This window comes from Oncorhynchus kisutch, linkage group LG24, assembly GCF_002021735.2.
Source record: "Oncorhynchus kisutch isolate 150728-3 linkage group LG24, Okis_V2, whole genome shotgun sequence".
In the NCBI taxonomy this organism is placed as follows: domain Eukaryota; kingdom Metazoa; phylum Chordata; class Actinopteri; order Salmoniformes; family Salmonidae; genus Oncorhynchus; species Oncorhynchus kisutch.
Window position 1 is genome coordinate 15,124,786 of NC_034197.2, and position 24,936 is coordinate 15,149,721.

The 24,936-nt window shown below is 45.4% G+C and overlaps 2 protein-coding genes across 2 annotated transcripts in view; both read right to left on the bottom strand.

Annotated features, from left to right (window-relative positions):
* LOC109869699 (synaptophysin-like) overlaps positions 1-2,848 on the bottom strand; it is a 16,633-nt gene extending 13,785 nt beyond the window's left edge. The window contains exons 1-2 of the mRNA XM_031803540.1: positions 2,694-2,848; positions 1,153-1,218 (exon numbers count right to left, since the gene is read on the bottom strand). Of these exons, the coding sequence (XP_031659400.1) occupies positions 1,153-1,218; positions 2,694-2,711 (84 nt within the window). The 5' untranslated portion in view covers positions 2,712-2,848. The remainder of the gene's footprint in view (positions 1-1,152; positions 1,219-2,693) is intronic.
* An 872-nt stretch (positions 2,849-3,720) lies between these two features.
* LOC109869700 (voltage-dependent L-type calcium channel subunit alpha-1F) lies at positions 3,721-24,109 on the bottom strand. Its single transcript, XM_031803389.1, has 30 exons — positions 24,055-24,109; positions 23,808-23,865; positions 23,615-23,708; positions 23,369-23,498; positions 22,930-22,989; positions 22,600-22,706; positions 21,445-21,532; positions 18,761-18,868; positions 18,624-18,676; positions 18,241-18,387; positions 17,934-18,135; positions 17,620-17,778; positions 17,338-17,448; positions 16,841-16,924; positions 16,543-16,563; positions 16,180-16,365; positions 15,999-16,064; positions 15,819-15,910; positions 15,252-15,411; positions 14,968-15,095; positions 14,676-14,772; positions 14,419-14,521; positions 14,211-14,312; positions 13,822-13,946; positions 7,306-7,416; positions 6,517-7,112; positions 5,911-6,266; positions 5,690-5,802; positions 5,162-5,539; positions 3,721-4,825 (listed from the first exon to the last, which is right to left on the bottom strand). Exons 2-30 carry the CDS (start codon positions 23,857-23,859, stop codon positions 4,619-4,621), a joined length of 4,236 nt encoding a protein of 1,411 aa, XP_031659249.1. The 5' UTR covers positions 23,860-23,865; positions 24,055-24,109; the 3' UTR covers positions 3,721-4,618.
* Positions 24,110-24,936: the final 827 nt, after the last annotated feature.

The window sequence follows — 24,936 nt, forward strand, 5'->3', positions numbered from 1 at the left end:
CCAGTGTTACTGAATAAAGAAAAAAAGAGAACATCAAGAATTGATGTGCATGCCAAGTGCATTTTGTGATATTGGCCTGTGGAATGCTTTATCACAGATTCATCATGAATTGTCCATCAAAGATTGTCATGCTGCAGCACAATACAACGGATGGTCGAGGTGTATAATATAGAGCATTGTGGTGATTTTGTAACATGAAGAATTGTAAAGGTAAACAGACTTGTAAAGGTAAGCAAATAGCACTTACAGCGGAGATTCAGATTCAGCACCATGGAGAGCAGTCAATTAAAACCTGCGATTTGGCATTTCAGAACCCCTGACAGTGGACAGTGCCTGTTTCAGGCGATGCTGCAGCAACGTCAATGGCCACTACTCCCCAGGTTTAAGTTAGGGGTAGGCCTATATTTAATCTTTATGTGCCACTTCCAAAACATGAAATTGTATTTAAAAATAAAAGGTAACACTATGTGATTAGACCTAGGAGTGAGCAACTACACAGCTCTTAAAGAAGCAACTATAGTAACTGCACCTAAATGCATGAAATATGGTCACCAGATAGATTACAGGTCAAAAGGTTAAGGTGCTGTGAGAACCATATGGTGGATCAGATAGGTCTACACAACAAACTCCACAGGGGAGGAGACAGAAACAGTGGGCTGGATGATTTGAACAGAGATTTGTAACAGTTACCATGATCGAATTACAGTAACATGGTATAACTGAAACGACATCGAGCTTTCAAGAGACCTGCTTGCCGGTGGTGACCGAGTAGCAGCAGGGAGTGGGAGGATGGGCAGTGTCATCCGCCTCGCGCTGCCTGTGTGTCGTCACGAGCACAAAGCTTCACGTAGCTTTTTCTGACCTCTGCGTGACAGAAGGACACGTTCTGACACGGTACAGAGACACAGCATCACTATAACAGGGCCTACCTATAGCATAATATATTAGCCTATCATTTATAGATTTTAAGTGTATTGGTTGAAACCATCACAGTGAGATTTTATGCATGCAATAGTCCTACGTAATACTCTCCGTAGACTTCCATACCCACGCATACACGCAGAAAGGATACGTGCGCGCACTTTGACATCTCACACGCTCACTCCCATCATAAACCAAATAATGAAACATTGTATGAAAACGGTAACTTACCCATTGTAGGATTTTCATAAATCCCAAAGGCTGTTTGATTATGGTGAACTGCCCGGTGGCCACCAACTATCAACACAGAAATCAAGATTGTCTTCAGAATTTGTCGAAAAGCTTAGATTCTTTACAAATTAAAACACTCGAATGAGTACTCACAATCATAAGCCGTGCGCACAATCAAGCATCAGGACACATAGGTTATCTGACAGACTCGAATGATCGATTGGATGCTTGTAGTGTGTATGCCTACTGTCGCCTACATGAATTGTCAGCATATATGTTGTTAACCCAGAGTTTGGACTTGTCAATTATTTTCAATGTATTTTTCGGGAGCGGTGATACGATAATCTTTCTTATGCTGTCATTTGTTCGCATGGTCATCACAAAAGGCTAGTACGCTACAGTAATTGTATTGTTTTACTTGGGGCGCGACAGGCCGGGTGACAAAGCACACATCGTTTAGGGGAGACGAGGGAGAGGGAAGGAGAGACAGAGCGAGAGAGGGAGGAACTGCCAGTATTAGAATTAGACAAAGCTGCTTATCACATACGTTGCTCTGTTCCCCAACGCTTGACTGACAAGCACTCTACTAGGAATTGAGACAGAACTAAAAGCTCAAGTCACCGGGGTGGGCCCTTAGTTTTTGCTATAATTTGTAAACCCTTGCCATGTGCGGGTGAATGCGCCCCATCAGTCGCAAATGAAAGCGGTGTGTCCGTCTGTGAGCGCCACGCCGAAGCCATAGCCTATCGACTCACCTCGCCATATTTTACTTTTAACCCCCGGTCGGTCTGCCGCCCCTAATAAATTGATGGGCCTATTATAAACCTTGCTACATTTAGAGACGCATCACGTCTTATATTGCGGTATTCACAAAATAGGATCAGTCGCTTGATTTTCAGTCTCCTTTCCACCCTATGACATAGGCTCCCCTGCACACAACACATAGGCTTAATAGATAGACGACGAGACAAGTAACCCCCTCACAACACATTCAGTCAACGATTCTATTAGTTAAATAGCAGTGGCTGTGTGCAGTGCAGAGCATCTCTGCATGTCCTACTACCAATAGCTGTCAGCTCAAATAATAACCTGGATGTGTTGAGACAATTTTTCTCTGCGTGTTTTGAAATGCTGTTCAAAAATAATAATAATTGCGCAGAGTATCTTGTTCAATTCTTTGGACTTTTGGACCATGGTCTATTTATGAGCCAACCGCTCCACTGCACCAGTCCATTGCTGGTGCAAAATTGGCTAAACCACATGCAATCTATCACGCCTCTATTGCGGTGTTTTGCGGTCAATGCTCGGCAATTCGTTCACATGAGACGACCACTAGAAGCACTGCATTTCAGACTAACGGTCCGCGGCTTTACAATCACAGCGCGTCCTCCTCCTGTTATGATGATGGTCTATTGTTTCCCCCCAAACTGCTACAGTGTCAAAGTGCGCATTCTGCAGGAGTGCCAAACGATGGCTCATCAGATATTTAAATGAAATGAAAACAATGTTTGATATTGCAGATTTTCATCCCAGAGCCCTACCTGGTTCACAACATCCATCTTGGCCGCCTGCTTGTCGATAAGAGGATCAGAGGGGTGGGGGGAGGGAGGCGTTACATCCTGAACAGCCCACCGGGGGACGAGGGTAAAGAGATGGGAATAGCTGTAATACGTCACAAACTCGTCGGGGACATCTGGAGCGTAAAGACGTCAGAGAAGTCATTGGCCATAGAGTAATGACGAGCTCGACAGCCTGGCCAATCATATGGCTGCATTATCCTAGTGGACTACAGAGATTGCCACAGGGATTAACAAAGAGACTACACCAATGTGTGCATGCTTGCGTCTTTTACTACGTTGGCTAGGAGGTGGGCACTGGGCAGGTGTAACATTTCAACATTATATTGTAGAATAAAATCGAGCTGCACTGCCAACAAGTCTACGCTTCAGGGCTTCAGTTTTGACGCTCATACATCTGTAAACCATTTCACACTGTTTGATACTATTAAGCCTACTACCATTGTGTTTTATTGTCACATTACACCAACATGACAGGCAACGGATCTAAAAGTGCCTAATACATCTATGGAATTATATTCTATCTGCTTTATAACACAGTATTTTTTTTATCACCTTTCTGGCTGCTCATGATGTGAGAAATCAAACAAGATCTCCAGTAGCCTAGTTTAAGCAGCGGGTGCTGACCATGACCAGGCTTGCAAGTCCTTATTTATCTTCCTTTCTGAAAAAACAATAACACCTGAAAATCACCCACTAAGCCAAGTGTTGCCATGGTAATTAAAGAGGAGTTTCTAAATGTAGAATGGAGTGGGAAGGAGGAAACACAGATGCTCTCCATCTGCCAGTGCACTAATGAGTCATTATGGAATTCATGTGTTTCTTTAGTGTGCGTTTTGTTCCTTAAGATCACGCTCTATAGCTGTTTAGATATATACAGTGCTTACCAGATTACAAATAACTACATGCTTACCAGTTATTTAACACAAGTCCTGTCTCCACTATCTTTAATGACGGAATTCCAGTGTCACTAAATGGTCTGCATTACAACTTTGAGAAAAAGACATGACACTTTATTGATGTACACACAGAAATACCTGACATTTCAAAGTATTAGCAGTCACAATAAAACAAAACTAACAATTGTTATTATTACGTTTACAAGCTGCTTTCCTCTTGACCGCATATGTACATAAATACGACGTCAAAGCTTCTCACCGAGGAAGACTACGGTGACTGTCATGAGAATCTTCTGTGGCATTTCTGTTGACATGATCATACATGACATGGTTCAAATGTCTAATGCTAACGCTAGGCTAATGCTTCACTGGGCCACTGACACGACACACACAAACCCTGTTTCATGATCTGTAGTTACAACTGGAGCTCACTTGCACAACAGACAAGGTGTTTGTTTATATATTGGATTTATGCCTCTGCTTTTAATATATTTCTATGGTCTTACCAGGGGGATTGTATGATTTTGGGTTACATAAAGGGACAGCAAATCAAGCTCAGTACAAAATGGAAATACAAGGCAGAAAGTGCCGCTTTTGACATAGCGATAAATACTTCATGGTAGAATAAGAATTGTAATCCCGTTTGGAAGGCTATAGTACTGTGCACTCTTACATTGGAAATAACTTTTCAAGAGTATTGTGGCCAAACCTCAATAGTTGCTCTATGTATATGCTGTCAAATGTAGTATGGTTATTTCAGGCTCTTGTTCAAGACACACTGATGCTTTCAACAAAGCCAAATTACCTGAGAAGATCTGGAAGAGAAAATTACCCTGTACAAAGAGACATTGACAGTTTGCTAAGATCAACAGCTTGCCTCGCCATCCTTACCCCCTATGTTGATGTCGACAAAGAGGTAAGGCTCTATCTCCTTGCCCTCCAACTCTCCCACCCTCCCTCTCCCTTCCTCTCTGTTTCCTCTCTCTAGTCTCAGTAGGAAATCACACAGTTCATCTCGTCAGCCAGCTCCTCCTCGAAGCGTCCTATTGGCTGGCCTGCCGAACGGGTCAGCAGGTCTGTGGCTGCGTTCTCCATCTCATCAATGGTCATGTTACATGCGTCCGCGATCTCTCGCTTGGCGAAGTTCACAAACTTTGGGTCTCTTGCATAGAGGCCCAAGCCTTCCGATATCAGGATCTGTGGGAGAGTAAGGACAGTTGTGAAACAGTGAACACAAATATCTCTCTCTCTCTTTCTTTCTCTCTCTCTCTCTCCCACCTACAGCTTACAAGTGTTTATTGAATATTCATAAATAGAGGAACTTTCATGGGATTTAAATCACTGACTAACTTACACTGTAGGCAAATAGAAATTCATAACAAAAGTGAATTGAGGTGAATTACTGAGGCTTGGAGTGCTCTTGACTTTTCCACTCACTATTACCCTGAAAAGTACTGTATATCCTAAGCAGTAAGTAGCCTTGGGACTTTTATCTTACTCTCATCAGGACATACTATTTCATCCATCACTTACCGACTCCACCAGGCTGTCTGCACTGCCCTTCTCTATGAGGCTCTGGCTGATCTGGGAGGGCACCCTGCCATTGGTGTAGCTCCTGTTCTGGGGGGTGGGCACAGGGAGTGTCGGGGCTCCAGGGTACCAGCCACTGGGCCTGGTTGCAATAGCAGGGAGGCTGGAGGTGGCCTGGGTCCTGTCTCCCCACACCTGCTTGGTGCCCCTGGCCTCATCCACCAGCATCAGAGGGGCGTAGAGCAGACGCCCTCTCTTCGCTGCTGCTGATGATGCTGCCGTCACCCCTGCTCCTGGCATCGACCCTGCATGTCCTCCTCCGTTGTTGGCCCAGGAAGCAGAGGACATGGAGGAGGCACTGCTGCGGCGGGAGTCAAGGTTCTGGAGGAGGATGGAGGACAATGATTAAAATCTTGATTTCTATTATTACATTCAAACGCTTTCAATTCCAAATTTGGCACCAAATCAAAAGGTGTCTCTGATTCATGTGAGCATTGGTTGGCTATTCTTTTGCATGTGTCTGTGTCTTACCAGTCTGGATCTGCATGGGGGCGAATTACTCTCATACGTGCCAGGGATGGGGATGTCATCCGCGCTATGCTGTGCCCTCAGACACTGGATGTTAAAGGAGGGCGGCTTGCGACCTGGAAGGGAAAATACATGGAAATGTACTAAGATGGTCAACTGGGTGTTTCTAGTTCTACTGATTCTACTGGTGTTGAGGAGAAAGACTGAGACCATGTGATGATTACCTGCAGGAGTGGGAGGAAGAACACGTCTCCGAACATACTGCTCCAATCCGTTACCGTTTCCATTGTAGCCGTTTCCATTGTAGCCGTTTCCATTGTAACCGTTTCCGTTGTAGCCGTTTCCATTGTATCCATTTCCGTTGTAACCGTTGCCAGTGTAGCCACTCATGCTACTTCCGGTAATGCTACCTCCATTCACACTACCTCCATTCGTACCGCCATTGGAGACGTTCCCATTCATGCCATTTCCATTGGCGTAGGGCACTCCTGCAGCTCTCCCATTGGTGAAGTTAGGAGTAGGACTCTGCATGTACTCTAACGGGATAGGGGATGCTACAGGTTGCTCTTGATACACATGCCTGTGAAGTTGAGGGAAAGGGAACACTTATGAATACACACACACACACACACACACACACACACACACACACACACACACACACACACACACACACACACACACACACACACACACACACACACACATACACACACACACACACACACACACACACACACACACACACACACACACACACACACACACACACACACACTGACTCTTCAACCCCTTTCACCCAGATCCTCTTCTCTCCCTTTTCCACTCACCCGTTGTTTGTGGGCATGCTCACTGGGTACTGCGGGTAGTACACCTGCTGTGTAGTGGAAGTTTCACTTCCTCTTCCCTCCATCAATGGCTCTGGTTGAGGTGGGGCAGGGGCTGCCTCTAACACTATTTGAGGTGCCTCTGGTTCTGGTGGGGCTAACACTATTTGAGGTGGGGATTGAGTAACCACCTGTGGTGGAGAAGCAACATTTGGTGAGGATGCAACTGGGGCTGGTTGAGGCTGGGATGGGGCATTTGGTGGGTTTGCGGCTGGTGCTGGTGCTGGTTGGGGAGGGGATGGATCTTTTGGTGGTGATGCGGCTGGGGCTGGTTGGGGCGGTGCTGGTGTGTCTTCTGGTGGAGGGATGGCCTCTGATCTCGTGGGCTGTTCCATCACTACATCAAAGGATGAGAGAGCTGATGCTGGTTTCTCGCTGACTGTCAATGGCTGTTCTGTGACCACGTTGCTGGATATTGTGGGCTCGACGAAGGGCTCCATGAAGATAGTGGTGGTGCCCTCCTCTATGTCAGCTGGCATGTGAGTGGTGGATGGAGTACTTGTGGCAGAGGTGCCAGGATCTTCGAAAACGTTGTCATTCTGGAGGGAGGAGGAAACAAAGAGATTTGCTTTAATATAGAGTCAACTGTTTTTGTTGTAAATATTATAAACATTTATTATGCTTACCTATTGTATATGATATTTGCTTATTTGAGCAATGTCAAATACAGAGAACAGACCAATCACTTCAGTATATACTATTTTGATACACTAATGACATTCAATCACTTACCTTGAAGAACTCTTCATCCAACTCTCCCTCCACACACTCCTCATCCTCTCCCTCCATTGCCAAGGCCAGATGCAACTCTGGGGCCAGTGCCTGCAGTGACCTGAGCCCTGCCTGATGCACAAACACACACAGTGTGATACACAAACACACACACAAAGACACCAAACAGTAACAACACGTTGTGGTATCCCAAGAGGTGTACCCCGGGGATGGTAATAGAGGGGAGGTACATGAGGCAACGTTGGCTCCCTCTGCTGGGAAGACAGGAGCTGGGCACCCCGACACAGACATCTCTAAGTGGAGGTAATTAGAGGAAAGTGACAACCAGCCATGGAGGCGAAAAGCAAGGCGCACGGTGGCACACCGCGAGAGAGAACGGGGAGAGACCGACACCAAGTGAAAGGAGAGAAGAAGGACCGAGCCAAACCTCAGTGATTTTCTTTGTTAACCTCTCTTGGGTAGGGGGCAGAATTTTCTGCCTGTTACTCAGGCCCAGATGCTAGGATATGCATATAATTGGTAGATTTGGATGGAAAACACTCTAAAGTTTCTAAAACTGTTAAAATTATGTCTGTGAGTATAACAGAACTGATATGGCAGGCGAAACCCAGAGGACAAACAAAACTCAATTTTCAATGGCTGTCACTTTTATTATAAGGCGAAATCCTCCCAGATTGCAGTTCCTAGGGCTTCCACTAGATGTCAACAGTCTTTAGAAAGAGTTTCATGCTGGTTTTTGGAAATATGAGCCGGAAAATGTAGTTTTTCTAGGTGGCTCCCATTTTGGCTGTAGTGTTTCCAAACGCGTGGAAGAGAGCGCGTTCTTTGGTATTTTTCTCCGGTAAAGACAATAACGATTCTCCGTCTTAAATTTGATTGTTCATTTACGTATTAGGGTACCTAAGGTTTGATTATAAACGTTGTTTGACTGGAAAAGTTTATTAGTAATGTTTGCGATTCATTTTGTATGCATTTTGATGGAGGGAAACTGGGTGGATTATTGACTGAAGCGAGCCAGATAAACTGAGTTTTTATGGATATAAAGAAGGACATTTATTATTATTAGCATTTATTATATCGCTATTTCTGACTTCCGTGGCGCACCTGCCTGGTTGAAATATGTTTTTCATGCTTTTGCATGCGGGGCGCTGTCCTCAGATAATCGCATGGTGTGCTTTCACCGTAAAGCATTTTTGAATTATTTTTGGATTAACAAGAAGTTCAGATTTATTTTGATGTATTACACTTGTGAATTTATGAAAGTTAAATATTTATAATTCTTAAGTTTGAATTTCTCACTCTGCAATTTTACCGGATGTTGGCCAGGTGGGACGCTACCTTCCCACCTGCCCATAAGAAGCTAAGTTTATATTCTGTATTAGTAAAGTTGTTTTTGCGGACTAAAGCCTCCCTGTCTCTGTGTCAACCTCTGCATGCTCAACCCAACACCCCACGGTTTACCACATATGGTGGAGAATGCGTGCATCTCAGTAGCTTTGGGTGCCGTGTGGTCGAGTGTACTGAGATTACCATGGAGGAGCTGGTGGCTCAGTTCATCCTCAGCCAGCAGAAGCAACAGGCTCTCCAGGAGCAAGCACTGGAGGAGCAACACCAACAAAACCGCAGACTGGTAGCGGAGGTAGCCCAGTTGAAGGTTGGGAGGGCTCAGGAGTCTGGCCCGAAAGAAGGTGACGTGGAGTCGTATTTGTGCACCTTCGAGAGGATGGCACAGAGGGAAGGATGGCCCAAGCCCAAGTGGATTAGCCTGTTGGCACCCTACCTCTCTGGGAAGGCCCATAAGGCCTACTTTGATTTGAACACTGACCAGGCCGCGAATTATGAGGGACTCAAACGGCAGATACTGAGCCGTTATGGGTTCAATCTCGCACGCGGTGCACAACTGGTCCACGACTGGGCCTTTGACCCCACCCTTTCCCCCCGTGCTCAGATGAGCGACCTGGTGCGCCTGACCAAGGGCTGGCTACTGACGGAAGTACCGTGCCTCCCGATGCTCGACAAGCTCTTCCCGGATAAATACCTTCGGGCCCTGCCATACGAGATGAAGAAGACGGTGAGCATGCAGAACCCCCAGACCCTGGAGGAATTGTTGACAGCGGTGGAAATTCACCAGAACACCCATGACCTGCTGAGAGGGGCCCGAGCGGAGAGAGGAGACGTGGCGAGGGGGACAAACAACACAAAGAGAGGCGAGGGGCTGAAGGGGGCCTGACGAAACCAGCCAAGGCTGTGAAGCGGGAGGGTGACCCAAACCGACGACGTCAGCGGCTGCTGGACCCAGATCAGAGATGCTGCTATGAGTGCAGTGAGCCGGGGAACCTTGCGTGGAGCTGTCCCGTTCCGGGAGGAGGCCATGCCCTCCGCATCCCCCAGCTCTGGGGTAACCCGAATGGCGGGTTACATCACCTCCTGTTGGGCGCACACCATGACGGCCCCTCCGATGGTTCCTGTATGGATCGATAGCATCGACACCAGCGTTCTGCTGGACTCTGGCAGCATGGTGACCCTGGCCCACCTGCAGTGGCTCACACGAGAGAGGAAGGAAGAACCGGGGAACGAGTGATTGGCGCTACCCCCACTTCGCAGTCAAGCAGAATTTATTGTATCAGGTAGTAAAACATAATGGGGAGACAAAAGGCTTGTTACTCATACCCAGCCAGTATGTTAGGACTGTGTTGCAGCTTGCTAACACCCACTTGCTTGGGGCACACCTGGGGATGGAGAAAACCAGGGAGCAGATTGGGAACTGGTTCCAGTGGACTGGAGTCAAGCACGCCGTGGAGGACTACTGCCTTAGTTGCCCGGAGTGCCAAATCACAGCTCCGAGGGTGCATTATCAAAACCCTTTGGTTCACTTGCCCATTATAGGAGTGCCATTCGAGCGGGTGGCAATGGATCTGGTGGGTCTATTGGTGAAGACCGCGAGGAGACACCAATACATCCTGGTAATCATGGATTACTCCACCCAGTGTCCTGAGGCAATCCCGAATGGTCTGCCTACCCATGTGAGAGACGCAAACTCGGTCTCAACCCCTTTAAGTCTTTACTGAAGACTCATCTCTTCAGTGGGTCATATGATTGAGTGTAGTCTGGCCCAGGAGTGTGAAGGTGAATGGAAAGGCTCTGGAGCAACGAACCGCCCTTGCTGTCTCTGCCTGGCCGGTTCCCCTCTTTCCACTGGGATTCTCTCCCTCTTTCCACTGGGATTCTCTGAGTCACTGGCTTACTGGTGCTCTTTCATGCTGTCCCTAGGATGGGTGCATCACTTGAGTGGGTTGAGTCACTGATGTGATCTTCCAGTCTGGGTTGCCCAGAACACCAGCCCTTGGGCTGTGCCGTGGCGGAGATCTTTGTGGGCTATACTCGGCCTTGTCTCAGGATGGTAAGTTGGTGGTTGAAGATATCCCTCTAGTGGTGTGGGGGCTGTGCTTTGGCAAAGTGGGTGGGGTTATATCCTTCCTGTTTGGCCCTGTCCGGGGGTATCATCGGATGGGGCCACAGTGTCTCCTGACCCCTCCTGTCTCAGCCTCCAGTATTTATGCTGCAGTAGTTTATGTGTCGGGGGGCTAGGGTCAGTTTGTTATATCAGGAGTACTTCTCCTGTCCTATCCGGTGTCCTGTGTGAATTTAAGTATGCTCTCTCTAATTATCTCTTTCTCTCTTTCTTTCTCTCTCTCGGAGGACCTGAGCCCTAGGACCATGCCTCAGGACTACCTGGCATGATGACTCCTTGCTGTCCCCAGTCCACCTGGCCGTGCTGCTGCTCCAGTTTCAACTGTTCTGCCTGTGATTATTATTATTTGACCATGCTGGTCATTTATGAACATTTGAACATCTTGGCCATGTTCTGTTATAATCTCCACCCGGCACAGCCAGAAGAAGACTGGCCACCCCACATAGCCTGGTTCCTCTCTAGGTTTCTTTCTAGGTTTTGGCCTTTCTAGGGAGTTTTTCCTAGCCACCGTGCTTCTACACCTGCATTGCTTGCTGTTAAGGGTTTTAGGCTGGGTTTCTGTACAGCACTTTGAGATATCAGCTGATGTACGAAGGGCTATATAAATACATTTGATTTGATTTGCTATGCATCAAAAGGTATCGCACGGGAGCTCTTCCATTTATTTAGCAGGGTGGGTATTCCACGGGAAATCCTGACGGACCAGGGCACCGCGTTCATGTCTCGTGTGATGAAAGATGTCTGTAATCTGTTACGAATAAAACAGGTGAGGACCAGTGTGTACCATCCACAAACAGACGGGCTGGCGGAAGTCTTCAATAAGACCCTAAAACAGATGCTGAATAAGGTCATCGAGAGAGATGGGAGGAACTGGGACCAGCTGCTGCCCCACCTGATATTTTCAGTGCGCGACGTACTCCAAGCATGCACAGGGTTCTCCCCCTTTGAGCTCCTGTATGCCATCGGCCCTGCGGGCTGCTGGACTTTGCCAAGGAGGTCTGGGAAGAGCAGCCGACCCCCCTTCGCAGCGTAGTAGAACATGTGGAGGAGATGATGGAGAGGATGACGACGATTTGGCCAGTGGTGAGAGAGCACATGGCCGAGGAGCGTGTCTACAACTGGGGGGCCCAACCACGAGAGTTCCAACCAGGTAAGAAGGTCTTGGTGCTGATCCCTACTACGGAGAGTAAATTCCTGGCTACGTGGCATGGGCCCTACGACATCATTGAGCGGGTAGGTAATGTCAACTATAAGGTCCGCCAACCGGGGCAGAGAAAAACACTCCAGCTTTACCATGTGAACTTACTGAAGAAATGGCACGCACGCGAGGCGCTGAACATCATATCCACACCCGTCTGGTAGAAAAAGTGCGTAAACGGCCATACCGGATACCAGAAGCCCGGAGGTTGGCGGTCCAGTGCGAAGTGATGACAATGCTAGAAATGGGGGTACTGGAGGAATCAAACAATGAGTGGTCTAGCCTCATAGTGTTGGTTCCGAAATCCTCTTCGGTAATGACTTCCGGGGCCTGAACGAGGTCAGTAAGTTCAATGCCTACCCCATGCCCCGGGTGGATGAACTGATCGACCGCTTGGGGATGACGAGATACATCAGAACCTTGGACCTGACGAAGGTGTACTGGCAGGTGCCACTGGCAGTGGCCTCCCGGGAGAAGACTGCCTTCTCTACCCCGGGGGGGCTATACCACTACCGGGTTCGGCCTTTCGGGCTCCACCTGGCACCAGCGACCTTTCAGCGACTCATGGACCGCGTCCTGCGGCCGCAAAGTGAGTACGCAGCTGCTTATCTGGATGATATAATTGTGCACAGTGACAGTTGGGAGTCACATCTGGGTAGGTTGCAGGCCATGGTTGATGCGGTAAGGGATGCAGGTCTGACCGCGAACCTACACAAGTGCAAGCTGGGCTACGCTGAGGTGGAGTACCTGGGCTATCAGATCGGGAGGGGAAAAGTGAAACCCCAAGGAAAAAAAATTGCTGCCATTAGGGAATGGCCGGTCCCCTGAACCAAGAGGCAGGTGAAGTCATTAGCAGGGTACTACAGTAGATTTGTACCTAACTTTGCTGCAATAGCTTCTCCCCTCACAGACTTAACAAAGGCATGACTACCCCAGATGGTGCGATGGACGGAGGACACAGAGGCAGCGTTCCAGGCCCTGAAGGATGCGCTATGTTCGCACACCCTCAAGTATTACCTCCTCGGGAGGAAGTTCACCCTGAACACTGACCATCACCCTGATCACTTAGAGGAAAGTGGCAAATAAAAGGAGGACAAATAAAAGAAGCACGGTGGCACACCACGAGAGAGAACGGGGAGAGACCGACACCATGCGAAAGGAGAGAAGAAGGACCGAGCCAGACCTCAGTGATTTTCTTTGTTATGTTTATTTTCTGTATTAGTGAAGTTGTTTTAATGGACTAAAGCCTCCCTGTCCCTGTGTCAATCTCTGCACGCTCAACCCAACACCCCACGGTTTCTGTATTAGTGAAGTTGTTTTAATGGACTAAAGCCTCCCTGTCCCTGTGTCAATCTCTGCACGCTCAACCCAACACCCCACGGTTTCTGTATTAGTGAAGTTGTTTTAATGGACTAAAGCCTCCCTGTCCCTGTGTCAATCTCTGCACGCTCAACCCAACACCCCACGGTTTCTGTATTAGTGAAGTTGTTTTAATGGACTAAAGCCTCCCTGTCCCTGTGTCAATCTCTGCACGCTCAACCCAACACCCCACGGTTTCTGTATTAGTGAAGTTGTTTTAATGGACTAAAGCCTCCCTGTCCCTGTGTCAATCTCTGCACGCTCAACCCAACACCCCACGGTTTCTGTATTAGTGAAGTTGTTTTAATGGACTAAAGCCTCCCTGTCCCTGTGTCAATCTCTGCACGCTCAACCCAACACCCCACGGTTTCTGTATTAGTGAAGTTGTTTTAATGGACTAAAGCCTCCCTGTCCCTGTGTCAATCTCTGCACGCTCAACCCAACACCCCACGGTTTACCACAACATGTTAACAGGTAACTGGTATACCTGGAGGGAGTCTTTCTTGTCTTTTCCCTTCTTCTTCCTCTCCCGCTCCTTCCTCTTGCGGAACTTTTTAAAGTAGTCCTGGATCAGGAAGCTGGCATAGAACTTCCCACAAGTCACCTCTTCCCCTGAGTCAGGAAGAATTGCAACAGAGGAGGAGAACAGGGAAAAATACATCTTAAACAAAGGGAGGAGGCAAATGGGAAAGTGATAGAGACTAATTAAAAGAGAAAAAAACACAGACAATAGGGAGATACAGAAAGAAACCTGTGTTTCTGTAACTTATTTCTGTAGAATGCAAAAACTACCATTAGAGTGGTCTGTGTGGTTAAACGGTAGCATACGGTAATACATCTGTCTAGTTGGCTGAAATGGCACCTCCTATGGTTTACCTCTAGGGGGTGGAATGACCTCTTCAAGGAGCTTGGGCTTAGTGCGCTTCCATATCTTCTTAATGATGGCCCTGAGCTCCTCGTTGTCCTGGTCAACAGGACCTAGTGGAGAGACACAAGACCTTTAAAAACATAGGAGTAAAGGCCCCAAGCACCACTGCACTAAATAATAATGTGTGATTGATACACTCTGTGTATGTGACCTGACCCTCGGTCTTGATCTTGAGTGAGGTTCTGACCAGCGCAAACAGGGTGGCATTGAAGGTGACTGTCCCGTCGCTGTGCAGCGGCACGTTCATAGCAACCAGCCTCTAACAGGACAAGCAAGCAGATGAAATAGAGTCAATTCTCACTGCACAATATCTGACATATATCAAACATTCAATTATATAAATATTAGAAGTTAACACGTTTATTATAATTTCATTTATTCAACCTTTAACATTAAAATGTGATCTGCCCTACCTTGCAGGCCACACGATGGGGGCACAGTTTGCCAAAACCAAGGGGTGGCTGGATCCTGCGCAGCATAGTGACCACATCGATATGTTTGATTCGACCCCTGCAATACAGACAAAAACAGCACAATTAAAGGACCAAATGGGAGAAAGGGATGGACGAGAAGAGAGTAAGAAGTAAAAGGAAGATAGAGGACAGAGATACAGAACGCGTTTCCTGAATAATGGCCATATCCCGTTTATCCTTTTTCAATTTGAAAAGAAAAATCTAAAAAACGATCGAGAGAGGGGTCTCTTACGTCGCCTCTGGGTCATAATCCGACCAGACTCGTTTGAACTCGTCCAGGTGATGAGTACCCAGTACGGTCCAATCTCTGGTCAGGTACTCAAAGTTGTCCATGATGACAGCAATGAACAAGTTAATGATCTGAGAAGAGGAACACAGAGTGTATCAATCACAGCTGATCTGCTTCAAATTGGCTGCAATCAACATCTTTTTAATGAACCTTTATGTACACAAGTTGGTCTCATTGAGATGAATTTCTCTTTGGCAAAAGACACCTCTCACAGACAGTTGTCTCACCAGGAAAGCGCAGAGCATGAAGAAGCTGATGAAGTAGATGTAAGCCAGGTTGCTGCCGCACATGTTGTCATCCCCGGGCTCAAAGTCTGACTCAGGGTCACAGGGTCTCCCTGGCAACGCTGCCAACATGATCTCCTGCCACTGCTCTCCGGTGGCACACCTGCAAGAAGAACACACACGTTAGGACTAAGGAAAGGAAAGTTGACACAGGAGGAAGAGGAGAGAAGACACAGGAGGAAGGGGAGAGGAGAGGAGACACAGGAGGAAGAAAAGAGGAGAGGAGACACAGGAGGAAGAGAAGAGAAGAAAGGAGAGGAGAGGAGAGGAGAGGAGAGGAGAGGAGAGGAGAGGAGAGGAGAGGAGAGGAGAGGAGAGGAGAGGAGAGGAGAGGAGAGGAGAGGAGAGGAGAGGAGAGGAGAGGAGAGGAGAGGAGAGGAGAGGAGATGAAAGGTTGAAGAGGAGAGAAAAATAAGAGCAGAAATGGAAGTGGAGAGCTGGGGGAGAAAAATAGACTGTGGTTGAGCTTCTACCTATCTACTATTTACCTCTTTGTCCTGCAAAACTCACCTGAAGAGCAGCAGGACAGACATGAAGAAGGTCTGGAAGTTGTTGTTCCTGTTGATATGTGAGTTGTCATCTATAGCAATCTTTCCAAATGTCTGCAAAAGGTTAGAGCATAGGTCATATTGTCACCAGCTGCATTTTAAAGACTTAAGAAAGGGATACAATGAATGGAAGGAGACCCACCTGCATGCCGATCACAGCGTAGATGAAGAAAATCATTGCAATAAGTAGACCGACATATGGCAAGGCCTGTGAACGAGGGGGATGTATAGACATACATTTTCTTTAACAAATATAAATTATACACCAGTGTCTGTCTGTCTCTGTCTGTGTGTCTTGACATCTGTTTGAACCTAGCACTGACCTGGAGGGATTTGACAAAAGTCCAGAGGAGGGTTCGAATGCCCTCCCCTTTGCTGAGCAGCTTGACCAATCGCAAGACTCGGAACAAACGAAAGAATGTGATGGACACTTTTCCGCTTTCCTTCTTGGCCACGGGCGGAGCTCCGGGTACGGCTACAGCCGCAGCTTGGGCTGCGGCCTCGATTGCCTGGAGAGAAACACAGAGGTTTAGAGAACAGCTGCTTGTTTTCACACTATTCATGGAGAGACAGGGGAAAGGAAATACGATATTCTTTTCAAATGAGAGAGAGAGGGACAGATAGTGACAGAGATAAAGAAAGAGAGAAAGAGAGAGAGAGAATTGTTTTTCCTGTTGTGGTCTTACCTCAACATCCTCGTCCCCTCCCTGGATTGATGATAAGTTTCAAAGATACCAGAGACAAGGAAGAAAACAGAAAATATATACATAAGATATCATTTAGTATTTGACAGAACACTCACAAGCTCTTTATAAAGCTATGTGTTTGTTAGACAGAGATGTTACTGTACACAAACCGTTTTGCAAGCCTATATTGCAAGCCTTTTCTAAGTATCACGTTTCCCTGAAGTAAAAGAGAAGAGTTGAAGATGGAAGAGATGAGGAAACAAGAAGCAGCTAAAGGAGAGACAGAGAGAGTACTCACACTGAGCTCTGAGACCACGATGTCTAGCACACTGCCCACAACGATCAGAGCGTCAAAGGAGTTCCAGGCATCGATGAAATATTGCTGGATACACAGACACACACAAACACCGTCAATAGTATGGATCATTAGAACGTGGTATTGGAACATTAACGTGGGACGGCAGGGTAGCCTGGTGGTTAGAGCGTTGGACTAGTAACTAGAAATGGTTGCAAGTTCAAATCCCCGAGCTGACAAAGTACAAATCTGTCGTTCTGCCCCTGAACAGGCAGTTAACCCACTGTTCCTAGGCCATCATTGAAAATAAGAATTTGTTCATAACTGACTTGCCTAGTTAAAATAATTACAAAAATTAGAACATGGTATTGGAACAGTAGAACATGGTATTAGAACATGGCATTGGAAAATTAGAGCATGGCATCGGAACATCAGAACATGGAACATAAGAACACAGTATTTATATAAAAATGTGTGCAGTGAACGCCTGTTGAACTCACATGTGTTCTGAGAGCCAGTAGCTTGATGATCATCTCTATGGTAAATAGGGCTGTGAAGATTAAGTTGAGGATGTCCATCACAGAGTTGAATGTTTTAGACTGCTCATAATGCTGCAGGGAGAAGACATTCATTTATCTGAATTTGAATTTATCTTCCTCGTGATAAACTATGTAAAATATTTCCAATCACTTTCTAGAAAAACGATTTACAATCTTATTCCTGTTGTAATATACATGATGTGTACATTATGACTGGGCGTAGTAGGGACTGCACTATTGTACCTGCACAGCCAAGGTGAGGGTGTTGAGAAGAATTAAGACAAACATGATGTACTCAAACTGGCTGGAGGCGATGATCTTCCAGAACTTCAGCTGGGACGGGTTTCTGGGAATGTAGATCTTGATGGGCTTGGCTTTCAGAGCGTACTGCACGCACTGTCTCTGTGGAGGGCAGGACAGGAGACACAGGGAAGGTGGGAAGTGAAGTGAAAACTCGCAATATCAGTAGACTGAAGGGCTTTCACATGATAATAAGGTACAGTAGCTTTGTGATTATGATGAGTGTCGTAACAAGTTATTCAAGGAAAACAACTAACTTGATTTTTGTTCAGTTCGCAGTTTTTGAACTCAGATTCTCCCTGTTCACGGAACGTGATGATGACGAAGCCCACGAAGATGTTCATCATGAAGAAGGCGATGATGATGATGTAGATGATGAAGAATATGGAGATTTCCACACGGTAGTTGTAGATAGGGCCGTGATTCGCAGCATTGGCGTCGATGGCCTTGTACAGCAGCCTACGAGTTTATAATAAGAGATATTTACACAAGAACAACAGCTTTACTGAATAAACAGATAGTCATCGTATGTACTCATGCGTGGTCTTGGTACTTGGTACTCACTGTGGCCAGCCTTCAAATGTAGATACAGTGAACAGGGCCAGCATGCCCTGCAGCACATTGTCAAAGTTGAATTCACTGTTTTGCCATTTCCTCTCTCTCACCATAGGGTGATTCATATCACCATCCTTATATACCACAAACGTCCCCCTAAAACACAAAACGCACGCACGCACACACACACACACACACACACACACACACACACACACACACACACACACACACACACACACACACACACACACACACACACACACACACACACACACACACACACACACACACACAAAGCTATGCTTATTAGTAATAAAATGTAGTATGTAATGACAGGAATTTGAGTGAGGCATTGGCTAAGAGAAAGACAAAATAAACGAAAGTCTTACATGCACTCATATGGAGTGTGTTTAGCTTCATCGGTGCAACTGTAGAATCTTCCCTGTAACACACAGAGCAGACAAACATGACTTTATAACGAGAAGGCACCACACGGAGTGTTTTCAAATAAGCAATGACCAAGTACCTTGAAGAGCTGCACTCCAATACAAGCAAACATGAACTGGAGGAGCGTTGTGACGATCAAGATGTTTCCGATGGTTTTGATTGCCACAAACACGCACTGCACTACGTTCTGTCAGCAAAAGCGCAGACACAAGAGCACGTTTGTACAGTTATTTGAGAGAGAGAGAGAGAGAGAGAGAGAGAGAGGGAGAGAGAGAGAGAGAGAGAGAAATACAGAAAAGAAGAAGGAACAGCATGACAGAAAACAGCTCATTGGGATTGAATAATCCATAGAATCTAACCACTTCTGGGAGAATTGGAACACACTAAACAAACAACAACACAAAGAGCTATCTATCCAAAATGGAGATGTATGGATAAACCACTTCTCCAATCTTTTTGGGACATATAAGAAAGAACCAAGAGCAAAAATATATACATGATCATTTACAAAATTTACAACTAGCTATTAAAGACTACCAGAAGCCACTGGATTCTCCAATTACATTGGATGAGCTACAGGACAAAATAAAAACCCTCCAACCCAAAACGTTGGTGTTGATTGTATACTAAACAAAATGCTCAAATATACAGGCCACAAATTCAAGTGGACTATTCTTAAACTCTTCAACATTATCCTCAACTCTGGTATCTTCCCTAATATTTGGAACCAAGGCCCAACCAACCCAATCCACAAAAGTGAAGACAAATCTGACCCCAATAATTACAGTGGAATATGGGTCAGCAGAAAAATCCCCAGGAGTATCATCAACAGAAGACTCAGACATTTCCTCAGCGAAAACAATGTCCTGGGCAAATGTCAACTTGGCTTCTTACCAAAATACCATACGCTTGACAAACAATCAAAGCAAAACAAAAGCAAACAAAAGTCTTCTCATGCTTTGTTGATTTCAAAAAAGTGTTATACTCAATTTGGCAACAGGGTCTGCTATACAAATGGATGGAAATCAGTGTTGGGGGAAAAGCATATGACATTATAAAATCAATGTACACAAACAAGTGTGCAGTAAAAATTGGCAATAAACACACAGATTTCTTTCCCCAGGGCCGTGGGCTGAGACTGGGATGCAGCTTGAGCCCCACCCTCTTCAACATATATATCAATGAATTGGCGAGGGCACTAGAACAGTCTGCAGCACCAGGCCTCACCCTACTGAACTCAGAAATCAAATATCTACTGTTTGCAGGTGATCTGGTGCTTCTGTCCCCAACCAAGGAGGGCCTACTGCAGCACCTAGATCTTCTGCACAGATTCTGTCAGACTTGGGCCCTGACAGTGAGTCTCAATAAGACAAAAATAATGCTGTTCCAAAAAAGGTCTAGTAGCAAAGACAGCAAATACAAATTCTATCTAGACACTTTTGCCCTAGAGCACACAAAGAATTACACCTACCTCAGCCTAAACATCAACACCACAGGTAACTTCCATAAGGCAGTGAGCGAGCTAAGAGAGAAGGCAAGAAGAGCCTTCTATGCCATCCAAAGGAATATAAAACTCAACACCCCAATTAGGATCTGGCAAAAAATACTTAAAGCAGTTATCGAACCCATTGCCTTCTATGGTTGTAAGGTCTGGGGTCCACTCACCAACCAAGAATTCCCAAAATGGGACCAACACCTAACTGAGAGATTGCCTGCAGAATTCTGCAAAAAATATACTTTGTCTACAACGCAAAACCCCCAAAAATGCATGCAGATCATAATTAGGACTATACCCACTAGTTATCAACATCCAGAAAAGAGCTGTTCAATTCAACAACCACCTAAAAGGAAGCGATGCCCACACATTCCACCACAAAGCCCTCACTTACAGAGAGATAAACCTAGAGAAGAGTCCTTTAAGCCAGCTGGTTCTGGAGCTCTGTTCACAAACACAAACAGACCCCACAGAGCCCCAGGATAGAAACACATTTAGACACAACCAAATGATAAGAAAGCAAAAAGATAACTATTTGGTACACTGGAAAGAATCAAACAAAAAACCGAGCAAATTGGAATGCTATCTGGCCCTAAACAGAGAGTACACAGTGGCAGAATACCTGACCCCTGTGACTGACCCCAAACTAAGAAAATCATTGACTATGTACAGACTCAGTGAGAATAGCCTTACCATTGAGAGAAGCCACCATAGGAAGACAAGCTATATGCCCACTGTCCTCAAATTGAGGTGGAAACTGAGATGCACTTTCTAACTTCCTGTCAAATGTATAACCACGTTAGAGACACATATTTCTCACAGATCACACAGACCCACAAAGAATTTGAAAAGAAATCAAACATTGATAAACTCCCATATCTGTTAGGCGAAATACTGCAGTGTGCAGTCACAGCAGAAAGATTTGTGGCCCGTTTCCATGAGAAAGGGGCAACCAGTGGAGTACAAACAACATTGTAAATACAGCCTATATTTACCTGTTTATTTGTTCTCCATAATTGAACTACATGCACATTGTTAAAACGCCGTACATGGCCAATAATGGAACATTTGGAATGTCTATATTCTTTTAAAACGTCTGTAAGTGTAATGTTTACTAATGTTCCCCTTGTTTGTTTCCTTTTGCTAATTGTCTATTCCAGTTGCTTTGGCAATGTAAACGTGTGTTTCCCATGCCAATAAAGCCCTTTGAATTCAATTGAGAGAGAGAGAGAAAGAGAGAGAGGTAGTTAAAGTGGTCAAATGATTACCTTGAGTCCCTTGGCTCTGTTGATTGCTCGAAGAGGCCTGAGCACTTTGAGTACCCTGAAAATCTTGACCACAGAGATAGCACTGGAACTGAGAGTATAAGAGAAGCAGATATGAGTGTTGGAATGATCCCCACAGCACTTTTCTTGTCTGACCTGCAGAGAGTGCTGTTACAGTATTATGTCTATATAACCAGGGCCAATACTGTCCATTGACCTGTAAAGGAAGGGCAGTTCATCATCCTTCCAATGTCCCTTTCAGGACAGAACCAATTCAATTCAAAATGTATTGTCTTTGCAAATGGGAAATGTATTGTGTATCCAGAGTATGTATTTCGTAAGATACAAAAAATACAGTATACATAACAATACGCGCGCGCATACACACACACACACACACACACACACACAGACACACACACACACACACACACACACACACACACACACACACACACACACACACACACACACACACACACACACACACACACACACACACACACACACACAGACAGGCACACTGATAGCTGATCAAATCTTACATTCATCTGTATAGCTAGCTAACTAGCTTGTGATGGCCTTTGAGTCGATGGTCCACTAGTCTTGGTACAGTTATATTCAACCAACATTTACGTGGCGATACTTTCTTCATTCTTGATTCAGAAGACACCAGTGTCTTACAAACTTCTGTTCACAGTTGCAGCTGGAATCCAAAAAGCTGAGAATATTCAGAAAAATATGAACTGAAATGTCTGTGCTGCATGAGGAGTTTCCTCACCATTTTAGCTGCCAGACATCAGGCATTTCACAACAGCTCAGCAGGAACTAGTCATTTGTAAGCCAAACAGCCACATGTAGAATAAGGCGTCACACAGTGCGATCCTAACAACACAAACAAAGATTTACACGTGAGAGGCCATTTCTCACTCTCTACAAAAAGTGAATTTAATATCTATTCTCTGGTTTCTGGAGTTCCAACTGCAAATGGAAACAGAAGTTTATGAGAATAACGAAGACAGTACCGCTAAGTAAAGGTTGGTTGAAAATGGTTGTACCATACTGTCAATGGGACTCCTGCTCGACATCAGGCACAAGCTTTTCAGCTATGCGCCTGAGGTCCGAGCCCACTTGGATAACATCCCAACAGACACTCACTGGAGGAAGAAGGACGCGAGAGACACACTGACAACCAAAAGGTCCAGGAGGTTGAAGGCATTCCTACAGAAGGAACCAGGATGAAGGAATGCACCAAAAACCGTCACCTGGAGAGGGAGAAAAATCACAAGAGTTAAGAGGGATTCTAAATGCTATTTACACTGCCACGTGCAATCCCATATATGTTTATAGATAGACGTAGATCTACTGCCTGAAGGAAAGATAGCCTATGCAGATCATTGTCAATTCACAATGAAGTAACATTCCAAAACGTAGTATAATCCCAAAAGTGCTTGACCCATTTCATCTGCATATCTGGTCACATTTTACCTTCAGTATGATTTCCACAGTGAATATGGAGGTGAACGCATAATCAGCGTAGCCAAGCATCTGAAGATATAGAAGATATCCTACGTCAGCATCATGGTAACAATTCAGAAACACTATTTGGTGGTGGAAAGGGAAAGAGGGAGATACCTAGTCAGTTGTACAACTGAATTCATTCAACTGAAATGTGTCTTCTGCATTTAACCCAACCCCGGTGGGCATTGTAAGGAAGGTGAGTATGAGAACAGCAGTTTTGGTTGAAACCATTGAGCAGTGAGGGTAGATTTACGGTAGTTGAGTGAGAGTGTGAACGGTAGTTTTGAATGCCGGTTATAGACTATAGATGTTGATTGGGTGCTAGGTAGTGCTTGGTTGTGAGGGCGGGACTGAGGGTTGGCTGAGTAGATATCGAGAGGGATTTATTTTTTAAATGTTGCCGTACGTTGTTCCTAAAGGAGTGAGCTCTGATTGGATCCTCAGCGGCCAGAGAAATACTACTGGCGATGATGAAGACGAGGATGAGGTTGGTGAAGTAGGAGTGGTGGATGAGGTTGTGGCAGGCCACTCGGAGGCTGAAGGGAGAGGAGAGACGATGCAAGTGATATGGGTGCTCTGAAATGGCACACAATTCCCTATATAGTGCATTACTTTTGACCAGGATCCATAGGGCTCCATGGCTGTGACTTACCAGTTTCTTTTTCCAAGAATGAAGAAGGAGCTCCCATCTGGAATGGGTTCAATCTTCTCTTTTGGAGCGGATTCAGGCTTCACAGGCATAATTCCTAGAGAGGGGAGTTGATCAGATCAGTCGATTTAGAGAGCAATCCATGTGTCACACAGTCTGACGAGAACCCTTCTGAGGTGTACGGAACGACACTTACCCTCCAGACCTTCGATGGCTCTCAACTCCTCATTCTCCTCCCAGTCATCCATCTCATTCTGCACAAGGAAAGAGCGAGCAAAAAAAGAAATGCAAACATGAGATTCTCTTTTATTTTTAAAACACTGAGGAGCACAGACACTCCTTCTAAACCATTATCGGTTAGATAAGGTTGCAGCCCATAAGAGTAGCTGCTGTAGAAAATATTGTACTGTGTTGGTCCCCTGAAACAATATTTCGGTACATACCGCCGCATCTTCCTCTTTGTCTTCATCTTCGTCCCAGTCCTCTTCATCATCCTTTTTCTCTCTGCAAAACCATTAATTCACCACTTTGCTTTTGTCCACCATCTACTTATTCTCCTCATTACTGATGCTACTTAGCTATGTCCAGTAATATAACCAGACCATCAAGTTATGCCTACTTATTCTCCTCATTACTGATGCTACTTAGCTGTGTCCCGTAATATAACCAGACCATCAAGTTATGTCTACTTATTCTCCTCATTACTGATGCTACTTAGCTATGTCCAGTAATATAACCAGACCATCAAGTTGTCTACTTATTCTCCTCATTACTGATGCTACTTAGCTGTGTCCAGTAATATAACCAGACCATCAAGTTGTCTACTTATTCTCCTCATTACTGATGCTACTTAGCTATGTCCCGTAATATAACCAGACCATCAAGTTATGTCTACTTATTCTCCTCATTACTGATGCTACTTAGCTGTGTCCAGTAATATAACCAGACCATCAAGTTATGTCTACTTATTCTCCTCATTACTGATGCTACTTAGCTATGTCCAGTAATATAACCAGACCATCAAGTTATGTCTACTTATTCTCCTCATTACTGATGCTACTTAGCTATGTCCAGTAATATAACCAGACCATCAAGTTATGTCTACTTATTCTCCTCATTACTGATGCTACTTAGCTATGTCCAGTAATATAACCAGAACATCAAGTTATGTCTACTTATTCTCCTCATTACTGATGCTACTTAGCTATGTCCCGTAATATAACCAGATCATCAAGTTATGTCTACTTATTCTCCTCATTACTGATGCTACTTAGCTGTGTCCAGTAATATAACCAGATCATCAAGTTATAAATTTCATTCGTTTG